Source organism: Hemicordylus capensis, chromosome 3, assembly GCF_027244095.1.
Source record: "Hemicordylus capensis ecotype Gifberg chromosome 3, rHemCap1.1.pri, whole genome shotgun sequence".
In the NCBI taxonomy this organism is placed as follows: domain Eukaryota; kingdom Metazoa; phylum Chordata; class Lepidosauria; order Squamata; family Cordylidae; genus Hemicordylus; species Hemicordylus capensis.
Window position 1 is genome coordinate 229,790,294 of NC_069659.1, and position 17,342 is coordinate 229,807,635.

The following is a 17,342-nucleotide window of genomic DNA, read 5'->3' on the forward strand; positions in this document are numbered from 1 at the left end:
GGTGTTTAATGCTCAGATAAATAAATGGTCACATAGAGATATCCTCCCCAACAATCATTATTTAAACTTTTTTAAAAAAAAATAATGAAAAATAACTACCTGTAGCCCCTTCAGAGAGCTTGCTGGGGGGGGGGTCCACGAGGATTCCCCCTCCCCCCGCCGGCCTCCCTCATCACCACCACGGCCGGGTAAATGTAGTCTTTTTGGCCCTTTCGGGCCTCCATAAAGGCGACCTGGTGGCTTCGCAGAGGGCATTTGCACATGTGTGGCGGCGGCCAAAATGGCAGCCACTCGCCTTTACAGAGGCCCAAAAGGGCCAAAAAGACTACATTTACCCGGCCGTGGCGGTGATGAGGGAAGCTGGTGAGGGGAGGGGGAACCCTCACGGACAACCCCCCGCGGCCTACAGAAAGCCTCCCGAAGGGGCTACAGGTAGTTATTTTTCATTTTTTCATTTAAAAAAAAATTGCGGACCTGTCGGACCGGACTGGCAGTTCGGTTCTGGTCCAGACGGAACCGGGGGGTGGGGTTCAGTTTGATCATGAACCCCTGGACCGAACCGTCAGACCGCGGACCGCTGGACTGCTTCTGCACATCCCTAAACCCTAGTCTAGAACTACTGGATTTGGCTAAGTTCATTGCCAGAGTGAGGACCTCCAGAATCTGCAATGCAGAGCTGAAACAAAGCAGATATTCAAATAAAACAAAAAGAAAAAAAAACCCACCAAACCATTTCTGGAGTAAAACCAACATATTCTGCCCATTTCTAACCATGGAGAGGATCAGTGAAGCAGGAAATGCCTTGCTCTCAGATGCTGTTTCCTTTACATCATCATAGTTAGGACTCCCCTTCCCCTGCCAACACTATAATACATCCCTGCTGTCAAACCTCTTTCCACAAAAATAAACATTTTATCTGTGTGTGCTTTTCAAAAAGAAAAATCCATTAAAGTAGCTGTGCCAATGAAATATCATGATGAAAAAGCCAAATAATAATGTTTTAGATGGATGCTGCTGTCCTACCAGCAACCAGTCACCCCCAGTGATCCTGCTGACCATATAGATTCAATCCTGAGTCACAGCATAACTGGTGAATCATAAGCAGAAGAGAGAACTTGTAGGCAAGGTCTGTTTCAAACTGTTGATGGAAATAAGAGCAGAGTCACAGACATTTAACTGGCTAAATATGACACACTAGTCTACCCTAAATTAAATGCCTTTGCTCTTATAAAGACTTTACACATTTCATTTCTAGCTAGCTGGTTTTCACAATATTGGAATATTTAGCTACCAAAAATTATGCCATTGCCATCCTTTTGCAAGTGAATATGCAATTTGACCAGGAACACAGGTTTACAACAAAACTTTAACTGACTATGATGCCCAAATAATTATAATAATTCATTATAGTTGTAATAGAAATAATAATTTGTCAACAGCATGCACTCAGTTCCAAACAGAAGTCAGCATTCCTTAGGTGACAACACCTCAAGAAAACGGAACCAGTTCTGCAATGTTGCAACCTTGCTATAAGAGTCACAGCAACAAAATGCTCTTAAAGTTGATGACTTTTTCACAGTAACCTTGACTATATCTAAGAGCCCACTGCTGGGACTTCTTCAGTCTCCCACCATATTTGAAATCTGAAATGATACCCCTGTGTATATAACATTCTAGATATTCAGCAGCTTTACCACAATAGTTCTCCAACATTCTGCTCCAAGACAACTCCTGTGGAAAGGTAGATTGCCCTAACTATACACTGGATAAGCAGTAAAATAATATACTTTCTTCATTACATACATAATAAAAGGGAGGAAGAGATGGGCTTGTGATAGCAAGCATGACTTGTCCCCTTTGCTAAGCAGGGTCCACCCTGGTTGCATATGAATGGGAGTCTACATGCGTGAGTACTGTAAAATATTCCCCTTAGGGGATGGAGCTGCTCTGAGAAGAGCATCTAGGTTCCAAGTTCCCTCCCTGGCATCTCCAAGATAGGGCTGAGAGAGATTCCTGCCTGCAACCTTGGAGAAGCCTCTGCCAGTATGTGTAGACAGTACTAAGCTAGGTGGATCAATGGTCTGAGTCAGTATTTGGCAGCTTCCTATGTAAAAGTAAATTTGACACTGGATCCCACATCTTGAGCCTAAACATTACATGTAAAATAGTTAACTAAACATATAATAGTTCAAGTGTCTAGGTGTTGAGGTTCACCTGGACTCTGACCAAAAGGAGGCCCTATCTGAGAAGAACAGGGAGTCTGCCCCAGTCCGTCCCCAATTCCATCGGTCTCCAGATCCCTCAGACCCAAAGATGGTTCAGAGGAGCCCTGGGGCACTGGGGATGTGGTGTCTCTCAATGAGGCTCTTGTCCTATCCTTAGGATCCCCTTCATCATCCCTGGTCCCCAGGAATGGAGGCGAAGGTGCACCAGGGCTGGGCTCCAGCTCTAGAGGCAAAGTGCTCACCTGGTTGCTCAGGGCTTCCCTCCTGAAGGAGGAGGGGGAGGCCAGATCAGGCAGCTCCTCAAGCAAAATGTTGACCTGAAGACCCAGGAAGGAGGAGGACTCTCGTTGATCCTCTAGCACCTTCAACTGATACCAGCCGTTTACTGGTTTAACAGTTATCTCTGTGAGCCCATGCCTCCAACTGCCTTATTGCCTCGCCTGGCCTACGGATGGACACTAGAGATGGTAGAAAAGATCTAAGAATGTATGTGCATTAGAAGTTGATGGTGACCTTATCTTACCATCCAATCCTATCCAATTTCACTTGACAGTGAGTCAAGTAAAGGGCTTACGTTCAAGTAAGTGTGCATAGGATTGCAGCCTTAATTGGAGAATGCTGGGGAAATGATTGCATCCCATATTGCATAGCAAAATTCTACATTAAAATATGGGCATTCTGTGCCTCCCCCCACCTCCACCCCTGTATAAACCCTATCACAGAGCAACCAATTATGTTACAATCTCCATACCAGCACTACATGTTCTTGTGGCTGGCAATTGCCAATGACATGGAGCCTTTCCATTTAGGATGGGACACTTAAAACCAGCTCAGCAAATTAAATTATGTAAATAGACCCTGAATGATGAGGTGTACTGTGAGCATTAATCAAATAAGATTTATTTTGCATATTTTATTTTTAGGTTACTCATATCAAAATTCTAGAATTATATTGTTGTGGCACAAACACATATAACACACATATAACACATATAACACACATTTTAACAGCTGCTTATTGTTAATAACAAGTTTACATATAGTGTTTTTTCCTCAGCATTTTACCGCCATTCTCTCCCGCCACTGGCTGAAGCCAGCACAGTTATGTATTTAGTTAGCTGATAGCCTATGTACACATATCTGGAAGTCAATCCCAGTGAACTCAGTGGGATTTCCTTCAGAATAAAAATCCATAGGATTTGGCAGTTGGAGTATATGTCTACTCTTATTTCAAATGGTGAGGGCAGCCTGTACATGAGTCCAATATTAAATTTTTTAAAACGTATTCAAAAGGGATCCCACTTGTACTAAGTCACAGCTCATGAATACTATCGAATGGTAATGAACTAGAAGCTCACTGTTCAGGACTTGGCCTTTCCACTATTTCCACTAACTCCCTCTCTGAATATTAGTCACAACTCCCAAGAACATATTTTGGAAGGCATCATGGCCGCCAGAGGGAAAGGGAGATCAGTGAACATACCTTTCCCCCACTGTGTGTACAAATCATCTTTTGGTGCATGCAACATTAATCTGGATGTCAGCCAATATAATGACAACGTTGTCATGATTCCTCTTCCATCCTTTTCCGGACATTTTTCTATTCCTCTTCGTCAGACATCTGTCCCAACGTACACATCTATCCCAACATATCTGGATCTTGCTAGAACTCGTTATCTGAGCCATCTGCTTATGAAAAGAGCAACACTTAATTTTACTGTCTTGCGTTCAACAACATAAGTTTTAGGAATGTACATTTGTCACAGAGAGACAGCTTTCATTACCTATGTTTATTGCACAGAAAACAGCTAAAAATGTTACAAAACAAAAGTAGAGAACCGACACAATTATAAAGTGAACTTTTAAGTATATAACTGTATCAAATAGGTACAATTCTTGTAAGAATTGGTATTTTAGAAAGAAAGAAAGAAAGAAAGAAAGAAAGAAAGAAAGAAAGAAAGAAAGAAAGAAAGAAAGAAAGAAAGAAAGAAAATTAGATATGAAGATCTAAAAGTGCTTTTGGCTGCCAGAAATACATCCCTGAGGGCTGCACAACTCTCAGGAACATATTCCTGGCTGCCAAATAGCATGTTTAGAGGAAAAGGAGAGTAGTGAAAATCGCTCCCCCTTCTCCACATATGTTTGACTGCATGGCAATGCTCTGGCTGATCATGCCAGAGCACTGACTGCATGGCAATGCTCTGCATCAGCCTTTGCAAGGACGCAGCTCCTGTTCTGCCCTGCTGATGCTACAGAACATGTAAACCAGGGATTCTCAACGTTGGGTCCCCAGATGTTATTGGACTTCAACTCCCATAATCCCTAGCCCCAGTGGCCTTTGGCTGGGGATTATGGGAGTTGAAGTCCAGTAACATCTGGGGACCTAACGTTGAGAATCCCTGAGTAAACCATTACCTAAGAGGAAATGGGAGAAGCAGGAAAGTACTGCACCACAATATGGAGCCTTTGCTGATGCTACTATATGTAAACAAGATAAGCAGTCAGTGCCTACTTAACTGTTTTCACTCTAAATTTTTCAACCAAAGTCAAATCTTGCTTTTGAATATAAATAGCTTTGTAAAAATCTTCACACAATTTTACAGACAGATATTGAAAAACAAGTAAGAATATGCTATTCAGAAGACACACAAATACCACCCCCCCAATTTTGCTAGCTGAATTCCCTTGCTATCAAAATCTATAGAATGTTGACTGGAACCGTCTAAACGTTTTCTGATTCCGGTGTGATCCTTGATCAATTTTTCTGAATGACACACACAAAAATTGAACTGGATTTGAGAGAGAGAAAATGGCTGTTAAGTGCAGGATCAATTCTAATTTATCCCCCTGCACATCTAGATGATAGCCCACATCACTGTTATTAATTATTCACTGGGAGTTAGATTTAAAAAGTAGATTAAAATCACGGAAGCACTAGCTGTAAGATCAATACAATAATTTTATGTTTGCATTGTTTATTTTTGTAATGTTTATTTTTACACACTCCTAAAAAATTGAATATTCTAGGTCTGTATTTAGGCATACTGTAAATTTCTCTTTTGACTTAAAAGGTTAAGAAAGCAGGCCACTCTTTCATTCTTTTTGTGAAGGGGGTAGAGGTAGGATGCTTGGGTTACTAGTAGGGAAGACAGAGCTGCATAAAATGGAATATAACAATATTAAATAAAATAATAAAACAATATATAATAAAAATGATGATGATGACGCCGACGATGATTATGATGATGGGCAGCGATGAGCACCAACTCAGCCAGAGCTACCTTAAGGGAGAAAACCTTCAGAGTACTTTGCCTGCAGGCTTGATGGGCAGGGCAGTACTTGGGGAGGGAGATCAGATTTTTGCTTCTTTCCATTCCCTGCTAAAGTTCTCTTTGTCAGAAATATGTCCATGAAGGCTCCCTGCTCAAGACACATCTGGCTGCAATGGTGGATCACTGCCTGTCATGTCAGCCAGCAATAATAATGGGCCACATTCTCTGCAGTGTTACAAAGGAAATATGTCCCTGAGAGTTGTGCAGCCCTCAGGGACACATTTCTGGCACTGAAAAGGGCTTTTGCGAGGATTGGAGAGAAGTGAAAAGCACTTCCCTAACTCCCTCCCTCTGATCTGGGATGCTCAACAAGCCATCAGTGCAGCTAGCATCCTGTCTCCCTGCAAGGGCAAAGCTCTTGCTCTACCCTCATAACACTATAGATGATGTAGGCTAATAAATAATAATAATGGCTGACATTCTCCACAGTACTATGACTATGAAAGAAACCCAGCAGCAATGCAAAGAGGCTGGAGTCTAGCTGTGCTTCTTTGTTCTTCCACAGCCCAGCAAAAACAGAGGGAGAGGGGGGGGGATTTTTGGTTCTCTCTCCACTCTCTCTTCCACCCTAAAGTATTATTCACTTGCAAGAAAATGTCCCTGATGATCATGCAGCCTTCAGGACACTTACCAGCATTCCACACAGTGGAATGTTGGCATTAGGGACCCTCTGGGGCTACTGCCCAAGGTGAAAGCTTGATGGTGCTGCATGATAGAATGACTCAAAACAGCTTCCCAGGCAGTGGTGCTGTGCTATTTCCTTTGGAAACAATGCAAGTTGAACTGTGCAACTGTCTGGAAGCTGTTTTAAGTCTTTCTGTAGCTACCCTGATGCACAATACCTTAGGGGCTGCCTTTCACACTGCGCAGCAGCCTTGAGGGATCCCCAGTGATGATGTTCCACTGCACAGAATGTCAACCACTATATACAATGTGACCCTTGGAGAAGTATGAAAAAAAACTATAAACCTCTCATTTTTCCCTTCTAATTGATGATGTCATGCCTACTGGGGTTCCACAAGGCTCCATACTGTCTCCAATGCTTTTTAACATCTATATGCTTGGCGAGATTGTCAGGAAGTTTGGGCTGGGATGCTATCAATATGCTGATGACACCCAGATCTATTTCTTCATACCAACATCATCAGGAAATGGCACGGCCCCCCCTAAGTGCCTGCCTGGAGGCAATACTGGGCTGGATGAGAGATAACAAGCTCAAGTTGAATCCTAACAGGATGGAGGCAATGTCTGTAGGGAGTCAGGATCCAAGAGATGTTTTAGATCTGCCTGTCATGGATGGGGTTACATTCCCCCTAAAAGATCAGGTTCGTAGTCTGGGAGTGCTCCTGGATCCCAAACTCTCCCTGGTTTCTCAGGTTGAGGCTGTGGCCAGGAGTGCTTTTTATCAGCTTCAGCTGATACGCCGAATACATCCACTTCTGGAGACAAATGACCTTAAAATGGTGGTATGCTGGTAACCTCTTGGCTTGACTACTGTAATGCACCCTATGTGGGGCTACCTTTGTATGTAGTTTGGAAACTCCAATTGGTACAGAATGTGGCAGCCAGATTGGTCTCTGGATTTACCCAAAGGGACTATATAACACCGATTCTAAAAGAACTGCACTGGCTGCCAATATGTTTCCAAACCAAATACAAAGTGCTGGTTATTACCCATAAGGCCCTTAATGGCTTAGGTCCAGGGTACTTAAGAGAGCGCCTTCTCTGTCATGAACCCTGTCGCCTATTAAGATCATCTGGAAAGGTCCGGTTACAGTTGCTGGCAACTCGTTTGGTGGCAACTCAGGACCAGGCCTTCACTGTGGCTGCCCCAGGGCTTTGGAATGTGCTCCCTGCTGAAATAAGAGCATCTCCTTCTCTGTTTGCTTTTAGGAGGACCTTGAAGATGTACCTGTTTTTCCAGGCTTTTAACTGAAATTTAAATTTTAAATTTTAATGTGTGTTTTTATCTATTGTGATTTTTAACTGTTTTTATGAGTGTTAAATGTTGTTTTATATTATTTTTTAATCTGTACACTGCCTAAAGGTTTCTATACTAGGAGGTATATAAATGCAATAAATAAATAATAAATAAATAAAATAATAGTGGTCTGTTTAGACATTACATTCCCGAACTCCATTTTAGGCTTGAATGCATACATGTGCCCCTCTACCTTTCTGCAGAGAGAAAATAATGAGTGGATTCATCTGTACCACTCTTCCTTTAATGCAATATCTCCCTATCTTTTTTAAAATGACCATTCTCTCTGGGAACAGCTCAGGAGGCTAGAGAAATATTGCATCCAACTAAAATGGGTGTTTGGCCTAACTGATTTGCTCTTGGAGCCCATGAGAGTCAGAGACTAATACTGATTTAAGAGTTCTTTGTGGAATGTTATGGCTGAACAGGCGCTGAGTAAACTCAGACTGCCTGAACCAGGCAAGAGAATTCCTATCCATTCAATTAAATTTCAAGTTGAGCCAATCATTTCTCTTTCTTAGCACTGTACAGTGCAATCATAATTAGAAGACATCTGCTGCAACAGTATTTATCCAAGTGTGATCCACATTAGTTAAGAAGACCTTAATGGAACAGCAACAGAAAGAATACCTTTTAAAATATCATTGAGTTAATAGGGATAATAACATTTTGTGAACAGTTCATTTGTTGCCCCTCAGGAAAAAGGAATTTTCCTGCTGTGAACAATTAACTGGTTCCATAGTGGAATGCCTTCATGAGAGAAATACCTTGCAGTTTAACATTGGAAAGACGACAAAGACAGCCACCCACCCACCCACCCCCGCCACCGCCAAAAAAAAAATAGTGCAATGTCATTTATATGCACAGATAAACATGAGTAACATCAAAATCAGCCTTTTATTACCAAAATATTTCACACCTACATTATAAGATATAAGGATTAAAGAAGCACATGCTAGTCTATATTATTGGGGGGGGGTCTTTATACGCTTTTAGATATTTCTCATACACTCTTGAGAGCTGTATTTTCACTTCTTCAGATATGCTCATAAGAAAGGATGCTAAGAGCATTACAGAAATATACAAGAAAAAGAAGTGGAAAAAGAAAGCAATTCAGGTGTGAAGATTAAAAGGCTGAAATGTCAAGAGAAAAATATAAATGTTCTCTAAATATACTCTGGACATCCCATTAAAAAGAAGATGGGGGGGAACCCCACCCCACAAAACTAGGCTTTATTAAGAAAAACTTCAAATTCCTTTAAACTTAAGCATGGAAACTGCCAGTGTTGTAAGCATACTATTCAAGTATGTATATTTTCCAAACATACATATTAGCAAATAGCAGGGTCTTCTTTAAGACTCAGAGAAGCATGGGGTCAGAATGTTCATTTGAGTTCTCCCATTATTTTCTATCTAGATGACAATGACATACTGCACAATGTTATATACATGGTAGAATGTAACATTTGCACAGGTGCATGAAAGTGCTACTGCACAAGCCCTCAAATTGCACAAAGTTGTGCAACAGTGCAGCCATTATATATAGTGGCTGCAATTCTGCAACTCCATTTGCACAATTTTTCAACTTTTGCAACAGCACATCTACACAAATTTGATGTGCCACCACATATATAACATTGCAAAGTATATCAATCACTGCATCCTGTGTCAATGTAATATTCTCAAATACTGGGGAAAAAACTCTTCATCCTTGGGTTATATTTCAACTGATTACTTTTAGTGCCTTGAATGAAAAGGATGGATTTGATATTTTCAAATATTGAAACCATACTTTGGATCCCCCCACCCACTTCCTCCATGCGTGTGGCCCAGGGTAATTGCTCCCCTTTAAACGGCCCTGGCATAAAGAGCAATCAGTTATCTTTATGTTTTGGGGTCTGACTTCTCAAAAGAAAAAAAAAACACATTATGAAATAAACCCTCCACTTGCTTTTTAAAAAAATAAAAAAATAGTGCAATGTGGTAGAGAAGCCTCAGGTTGTGGTCACTGACTAACTTTCAACTTATGCTCTTTTAATGGTTTTTAAAAGGTGCCTCTTTCTTAAGTTAGCACTTCTCCCTGCTAACTGAGCAGAGACACCATTTTAAAGTGGCAATTCTCTTCATTTAGCAGGGAGAGAGCCATTGGCCCTATCCATCCCCAGCACAGCATCCCTCCAGTGGCCCTTGCTGTTGTCTATCTTGTGCTTCTTAGGTTTCTTTTTTAGATTGTGAGTCCTTTGGGGACAAGAAGCCATTTTATATATTTTTATCTATGTAAACTGCTTTGGGAACATTTGTTGAAAAGCAGGATATAAATATTCATCGTAGTCATAATCATTTCAGTCAGCGTTATTCTAGCAGTAGATAGCACACCACTGCAGGTGCTGAGGCCCAAAGAAATAGCTAAAACAGAGGCACTAAACACAGTTTTGTCTCAAGCGACAGCCTGTCACTTCACCAATATACTGTAATTAACCATCTGGCCTTAAAAAAAAAAAAGGAAGCAAAACCTACTGAGCCACACATCCACTTGTTAAATGGGCTTTGTGCAAACAACAACCCTTCCCCTCCCAAAACAGCAACACAAATATATATAACAGCTCTTTACTCTTAGCAAAACTGAATTTGCGCCCCACCTCTGACCTGTCCACTGTCACATTCTTTGTAGCAGGAGAACAGAGTTATGGTCATTCAATTAGTGCCCAAGGCCGGAACAAACATGTAGCTTTAGACTGATGGGACAAAATGGGACCTTTGCCTACACACAACACTGACAGGCAATGAATAGAAAGCCAGAGCTAATTCCAATTGTCTTCTGATAACTCCACAATAAAGCAAAGGCTGGAGAATGGGTCAGATGGGCAGGGATAGAACTATATCATCTTGCCCATTCTCCCTAATAGAACTATAAGACAATATCTCTCTCCAGGATGTTTCACACACAGCAGTTTTTCTGCGAAGTTTTTGCTTTTAGCTTACATCTCCCCGGAATGGAGGGTGCAAGTACACATATCAGCCAGATTTCCCCTGAAGTCCCTTCAAGTTATCGGGGATCAGTCCACACGTGCAATTCAGGTTTTCCACTGCGCCTGAGTGTAGCCCAATTTATGTCCAGAGTAAAAAACTCCACTATTTTCAGCGTGTTTTTTATTTGTTTTGTTTTGTTTTTAGACAGCTTTAAGTTCGCATTAAAGCCTCCTGGAAAGCCCACGTTAAAATCTCCTTTGTGTAAAATCTCCAGGGATGCTTACACTGAATATACTATTGATTGTAGTTAGAGCTCCACATCTCCTAAAACATTTACATTAGATGTCTGCCATACATGTTATAAGATAGCCAAATACCTTTCACAGTCACTTAAGCTTCATGCCAAAGTAAATTTAAATCAAATGCATCTGTATTTAAACCTGCATTCTGAATTGCTTTTAAGTTTAACAAGTCCTAAATGGAAACCTCAGTTGAATAGCTCACACTCATTTTAAATATTGATTCCTTGTATTTCTTTCAAGTCCCTGTAAGTATTCAAATTTGTTTATAAAGGCCTGTGAAGACCAACAAATAATAAATTAAAAGCCAAGCAAGTCAATATATGTCTTTTAAAATTTTATACCAGATCTGATGCATGCCTACATAGAAATAAATCCTGTTGAAGCAAAAGAATTTAATTCCAAGTAAAGCATTTAGCATCAGCTTCTAAGAAGTGGTAATCCTACCCTCAAACTTCGGGGTAAGTCCACATCCCGAAGTGGTCCACACCCTCCACACACCCTGGGGGCCCAAAAATCCTCTTTAGTCTGTCTCGGGTGGTGTGGTCGCTGCTAGTCCACACTGCACTGGGTGTCCGAGTGTAATTATGACTTGTGTCGGGTGCTTTAAAGACAGAGGGAGGAGTGGGGACACCCAAGTGTGTCATGGTATATGTGTGTGTAGGGGGATGATGCTTAACTTGGAGTGGTGGAGGGGGGACCTCCAGAAGACAGGGGGGCCTCCAAAGGCCTTTAGGTCCAGGCTCCAAAATTACCTAGGTGCACCTCTGCGTCTAAGTATGGTTTTAAACACAGTTGTTTATAAAAGGGCTCACCTATTCTGTACTAGATGGTCTCAATTGCTTCAGTGTGAAAACAGAGAGCTCCATCTCAAAAAGAATGTTATTAAGCCAGGATGGTACAAAAACGGTTTTGACAAAATAAATCAAAGGTTTAGAGCACCTTTCCTTCCTGGAAAGTGTAAATTACTGGGGGCCTTTTTCATTTAGACAAAAAGATTATTAAGTGGACAATCCTGAACTCTAATTAAGCTATATCCCACCTATGCTGGTCTAATGTTAGCCCAATATAGTTGAGATTGTATACCAGTCCAGCACAAGATAGAGGAAGTAAAGACGAGCTGGGGAAAAACCCAGAGAGAGGCACCTTGCCAGACACTCACCCAGGGTCTGGCAACAGTCAGCACACACCAATCATAGGATGGCAAGCTAACACTTCTACTGGTTAGGCACGGATGGAGCCAATCCCTTCACGCCAATGGGGACACACTCCCATGGCATCACTAGACCACAAACAGACAAAACATGCAAAGATACCACAGTGCCTCCTAATGCAAGTTGTACAGGAGGGTAGAAACAAAACAAAAAACAGCAATGTTCCAGCACAGAGGGTTTGAATACCTTTACACCACTCACACATGCACACACTGCTAATAGTCACTTTTTTGACCACATGACATATTGCAAAGTGGGGGGCAGAAGATGGACATGTACAACAAACACTCCCCAGGAAAAGGGTTCAAGACCCTCTAAGGGAACATCACAGTGGACAAATTATAACAGATTAAAATAATAAATTAAGCTGTTGAGGCATCTGCAGCTGGTTCTTGCTAGCCTTGAACAGAATACTACTTGACATCAAATAATTAACAACTCAACACTCAAATAAAATATTGATAGGGAGCAAGATCAAAGCCCATTTGCTGTGCACCATTCTTTTCACACACTCAGATTACAATGTGCTAGGCTTATGTGCTTTAGACCCCACCAGGCTCAAACTGGAAGCCCTATGAATTAGACACTCAGGCCATGCTCCCCTATGTAAGATTTCTTTTTTTCTTATTTATTATCTTGATGTCTCATCTTAACAGCCAACTACCACAGCTGTTCCATCCCAAGAAAGAAAAATATAGCACAATAGCAGCTTGCCTCCAGGCCTTACAAATGCTTAAGCCAAATGTTAGAGAGGCTTGGAGTATTCCCCCTGCACCCACTGTTGTTGAACCCAAGGTGACAGGGGCAGACTACTATCACTTTAGTGACCAGTGACATTTTGCCAAGTGCTACTGAAAAAAGTAGATCAAAAACCAGTTCCTGGGGTAGAGAATAACATCTATTCTGGTGCCTGTTCCATGAATAAAAACAGATCCGATATGAATTTGGGCATCAACATCTAAAATAGCTGAAGTATTCAAGATGATCAATCTACCTGATACTTTATTAGTTATTTTTCATATTTTATACCACCTGATATGTACATCTCTAGGTGGTGTACAATATTTAAAACACAATATAAAACAGAATAAAAATTAAAATTTCACAAAATTTTAGTCAGATCCCATAGATCTGAGTGAATCTCTGAGAATGAATTATTTGACCTATTCCCTGGATTTGTACTGCAATATTATCAACCTATATTTCTTCCATCTTGCTGTGCTTGCAAAATTAAGACAACCTTTTTCTGAAGGGTCCTGGGAAAAATACCCCACTCCCTACACTCAACTCTTTCCTCTACTGCCTCCAATCCATTGTGTTCTTAAGCACCAATTTAGCATTTCTGCCACCTCACCAGAATGATCTGACTTGAAAAAAGAGGTCGAGTTTCAAAACCTCACTCAGCATCTTGATGTAGATGTTAAAGAGCATGAAGTACAAGATGGAAACTTGAGTGGGCCTGTAACATAAATGTCATGAGGCCAAGCAGTAGCCCTCAGCGCCACTTTCTGGAATGGAGCCATCATTCCCCACCCAGATAGCCTACCCAGAAGAATGTTGTATTTGATAGTTATGCAAGCCACAGAGAGCTGCAGGAGAATAAGCAGGGTCATACCCTTTCCACAACCAAGGAAACGTTTGTTAAGGAGGTGTGACTTCACAAAGCCAATGACACCTGGCAGAACAATTTTATAAATAGCACATAATACAGATGTTTACAGAGTGAGAGAGTTAATAACAGGTATGCCTGCAAGGCATGGGAGTAACCCAGAAGGCACAAATATGTAGGCAAGCAAGACATACGTGTGGACTTTGTGTATGGATAGATGCAAGACTGTGGGGCTGTGTGGGAAAGTCAGAAAGAAAAGTAGAGAGCATTATTATTTAATCTGAGGAACCAATTTAGCTAAAGCTGGCCATGTCTGCATTCCGATGACTGGCAACAAATGTACCAATTACTGACAACTGTGCCTAGTATTTAGCTGCCTCTCTATTAGAAGATGAAGCAAGGGCCAAAATCATTTATCAGAGGCCACAGCATAGTTACCAGGCATAAATGATTTTTCAGTCATGACTAGCCAAGTCAATTTAGAAATCATATTTCTCTCTGTCATTCTTTCTCTCAGAAAAGTCAAGCGCCTCCCAGCAGTACAGCTTATTGGAGCTTTTTGAATGACTCTCTTATTACAACCTTAATAAAGAATTTAAAGGGGGGGGGGACTTTTAGCCATTTAAATTGTGAACTGTTCTGATTAAGGTTCCTTAACTAATATATTACATTCTTAACCAATACTTTCCATTCCAGTAATAATAGAAAATTAGTATTTCAGTTACAAAGCAGGATGGTGTGCTTTTTGTGTACCCTACCAATAATCTGTGGTAGATTTTCCTTCCTCCTTTTAGAAGAGGAAGGGGAAAGACTTTGGGGAGGTGTGAAGTTGGCGAGATTCACAACATGGTTCAAAAACCAAGATTAAACTGCAAAAAAGGAAGTCAGCTCACATTATTAAAAAGACTTTCATTATAGTTATTCCTTTTAGTTTAACCCTGCAATAATCAGAAATATACTGTAGGTGCTCCTGAACAATATTCATAGATAGTCTGAAACACGGCAGTGGGTGGGTGGGAATAATCCCATCCACCCATCATCCTAAATGACATTCCTCTACCAATATCCCATCAGAATTATCAAGAATATACTGGTGATGTTCCAAATATCAAAATCAAGCTACCTCTGCTGACATTGGACAGCTCCTTTAATTAGGAATATAGGAAGCTGCCTTCTACGGAGTCAGACAATGGGTCCATCTAGCTTAGTATTGTCTACACAGACTGGAAGCAGCTTCTCCAAGGTTGCAGGGCAGGAGTCTCTCTCAGTCCTATCCTGGAGAAGCCAGGGAGGGAACTTGAAACCTTGTGTATGCAAGCATGCAGATGATCTTTCAAAGCAGACCCAGAAAATAACAGTGTCAAGTAAATACAGTTAATCCAGTTCCCAGTGGGTAAGTGCTCCCAATACTACTGCCACTTTTGTATAATTCGAAGCTGGAAATGTTGGGTGGAGAATGTCAGGTACTTACCTCTGCCCAATATTCTCCACCCAACTTCAAATATTGGTGAGAGACATCAGGTAAATGTTAGGTATCCAGAGGTGGGTATCCAGGAGTGTGCACTTGCCAGAAACCAGCAGTTCTTCTGAACTTACCACCTTTGCATCTGAATCCATCCAGATTAAAATGGAAAAATGTATTACTTAAGGAGACATGTTCCCCATTCTAAACAGAGAATGATGCTGTCACCCAGGGGCGTAGTCACCATTGGGCAACAGGATCCAAAGAACCCAGGCTGCCACCCCTCAGGGCCACGCCTCACGGTCCCAACACATGCCCTGCATCTGATGTCAGACACGGGAGTGGGGCGTGGTTTAGCTCCCAAACAGGGCCGCGTGGCCCCATTCAGGAGTTAAATGGCCAGCACTGCGTTTGCAGCATGACCAGGAGCGGCTCTCTCTGCCTAAAGGCAAATGCAGCACTGGCCATTTAACTCCCGAATAGGGGCGTGTGGCCCCGTTCAGGAGTTAAATGGCCAGTGCTGCGTCCGCAGTGCAGCCAGGAGCAGCAATCCCTGCCTTTAAAGCAGGGAAAGCTGCTCCTGGCCACTCTGCAAATGGAGCGCTGGCCTCGATCTAACTCCCAAACAGGTCCACGTAGCCCTGTTCGGGAACTAGACAATGCCCCCTCATCTGACATCAGACACAGGAGGTGGGGTGAGAGGGGGCTGCCGTGGCAGCCAAACACAAGCCACCGCTGGCCTCCCTCTGCTTGTGCTGTCATCAACTCTAGGAAATCATTCACATGGCCTTCAAGTCAGGCAGGGAGGGCAGGGGGGAAGGCAAGATATCACCTACTGCCCCCTTGTCCTTTTCTGACCATGCTCCCCAAAGAGTGGCTCTCCCAGGAGCTGCACAGCCATCTGGAGGTTGGGAAAATGCAGCCCAGCAATCCCTAAATGCACCACATGAGGAGCAGGGTGCATTGAGGGATTCTCCCTTAGCCAGACACTCTAGGCACCCAGCTCTGTGTCTGGCAGCCCAAGCAGCCACACAACCGGGGGCCTGGTGGGAAGTGTCTGTTCACACCCTTCTACCCAGGTAAAAGCTGGGTTATAAACTCTGTGCTACTCAGAAAGGCAGTGCTGGGATCGGCTGCCCAGTCTAGGGATATGCAAGTCAGACAACTGGGTGGTTGGGCTCAAATCCTGACCAGATTTAAGCCACCCTGGGTAGGGGTGTGCACAAAACTGGTTTGCCCAGTTCAGTATATAAGTCTGAATTGGACTTGAACTGGATCAGGCATGTTCAGTTTTGTGCACCCTCGAACACTCCCTGGTTTACTTATCCCCATTGAGCTGGCTCATGAGGTGGGGGCTTGGCTCGACTTGCCCCCTGGATTGGCTCCCCCTAGTCTGGTTCAAGGGCAAGCCTTCGAGCAGAGCTGGCTTGAGCGTGAGCCAACTCGATTTCTGGTAGGGCTGCTAGTGTGAACAGCTTCTATGTACATTATGGAGCAGCATCAAATCATTCTCCTTGTGCTAATACTTGAAGTGGCTTTTATTTAGGACTCTGCCAAACCACTCATACACTTTCATTTTTGCTTTTGAAACAAAACAAAACAAAACCCCTCATTTCTAAAATCAAATTTTCATCCCCCTTCTTAAATTGTGACCTGTGCATAGGTAGTAATCTCCCAATGTTAGTCAGAGAGAGCTGTGTATTCTCCAAGGCAGCCTGTAAAAGCTAAGCCCAGGGAGGTTCTCTTGCTAGTTTCAAGGTGGAGAGTTGGTCTTGCAGTAGCAAGCGTGAATTGTCCCCTTTGCTAAGCAGAGTTCACCTTGGTTTGCATTTGAATGGCCAAACACATGTGAACAGTGTCTGCCTTAAAATATTCCCCTTAAGGGATGGGGCTGTAGCTCAGAGGTGCAACTAAATAATTTTGGAGACTGGACCTAAAGGCATCCCGCCCCAACCTCCACTGCAAGTTAAGTATCATCCCCCTACACACACACACACACACACACACACACACACCATGACAGACACAGTATTTTTAACATGTGTTTTTGAGGGCACAGACATCAACTGAAGTCACAATAATGTAAGAATATAAATCAGGTATATGTATTCAAATATGCAGTAGCAGAAACGTTTCAAAATGCAGCTTAACATATCCCCATCCCACATATTTCTTCCCCCACCCCTCTGTCTCTAAAGTATGTGGCACAGGTGACAATCACACTTGGCTGCCCAAGACAAAACAGGCCAG

General features: G+C 42.3%; 2 protein-coding genes across 13 annotated transcripts in view; one reads left to right on the top strand and one right to left on the bottom strand.

Annotated features, from left to right (window-relative positions):
- CTNNA3 (catenin alpha 3) overlaps nt 1-17,342 on the bottom strand; it is a 1,115,062-nt gene that overhangs the window by 724,728 nt on the left and 372,992 nt on the right. The window contains exon 1 of one of the 12 annotated variants that reach the window (XM_053307742.1): nt 100-165. The exons of 10 other annotated variants lie outside the window; for them this stretch is intronic. Coding sequence is in view for 1 of the 2 variants with exons in the window: in XM_053307750.1 (XP_053163725.1) it covers nt 3,732-3,911 (180 nt within the window). In the remaining variant the exon portion in view is untranslated. Of the gene's footprint in view, nt 1-99; nt 166-3,109; nt 3,912-17,342 lie in introns of those variants that run through there. One more of the 12 variants, XM_053307750.1, reaches the window with a different exon arrangement.
- The window catches only part of LRRTM3 (leucine rich repeat transmembrane neuronal 3), a 177,253-nt gene that overhangs the window by 50,384 nt on the left and 109,527 nt on the right, over nt 1-17,342 (top strand). The window lies entirely within an intron of this gene.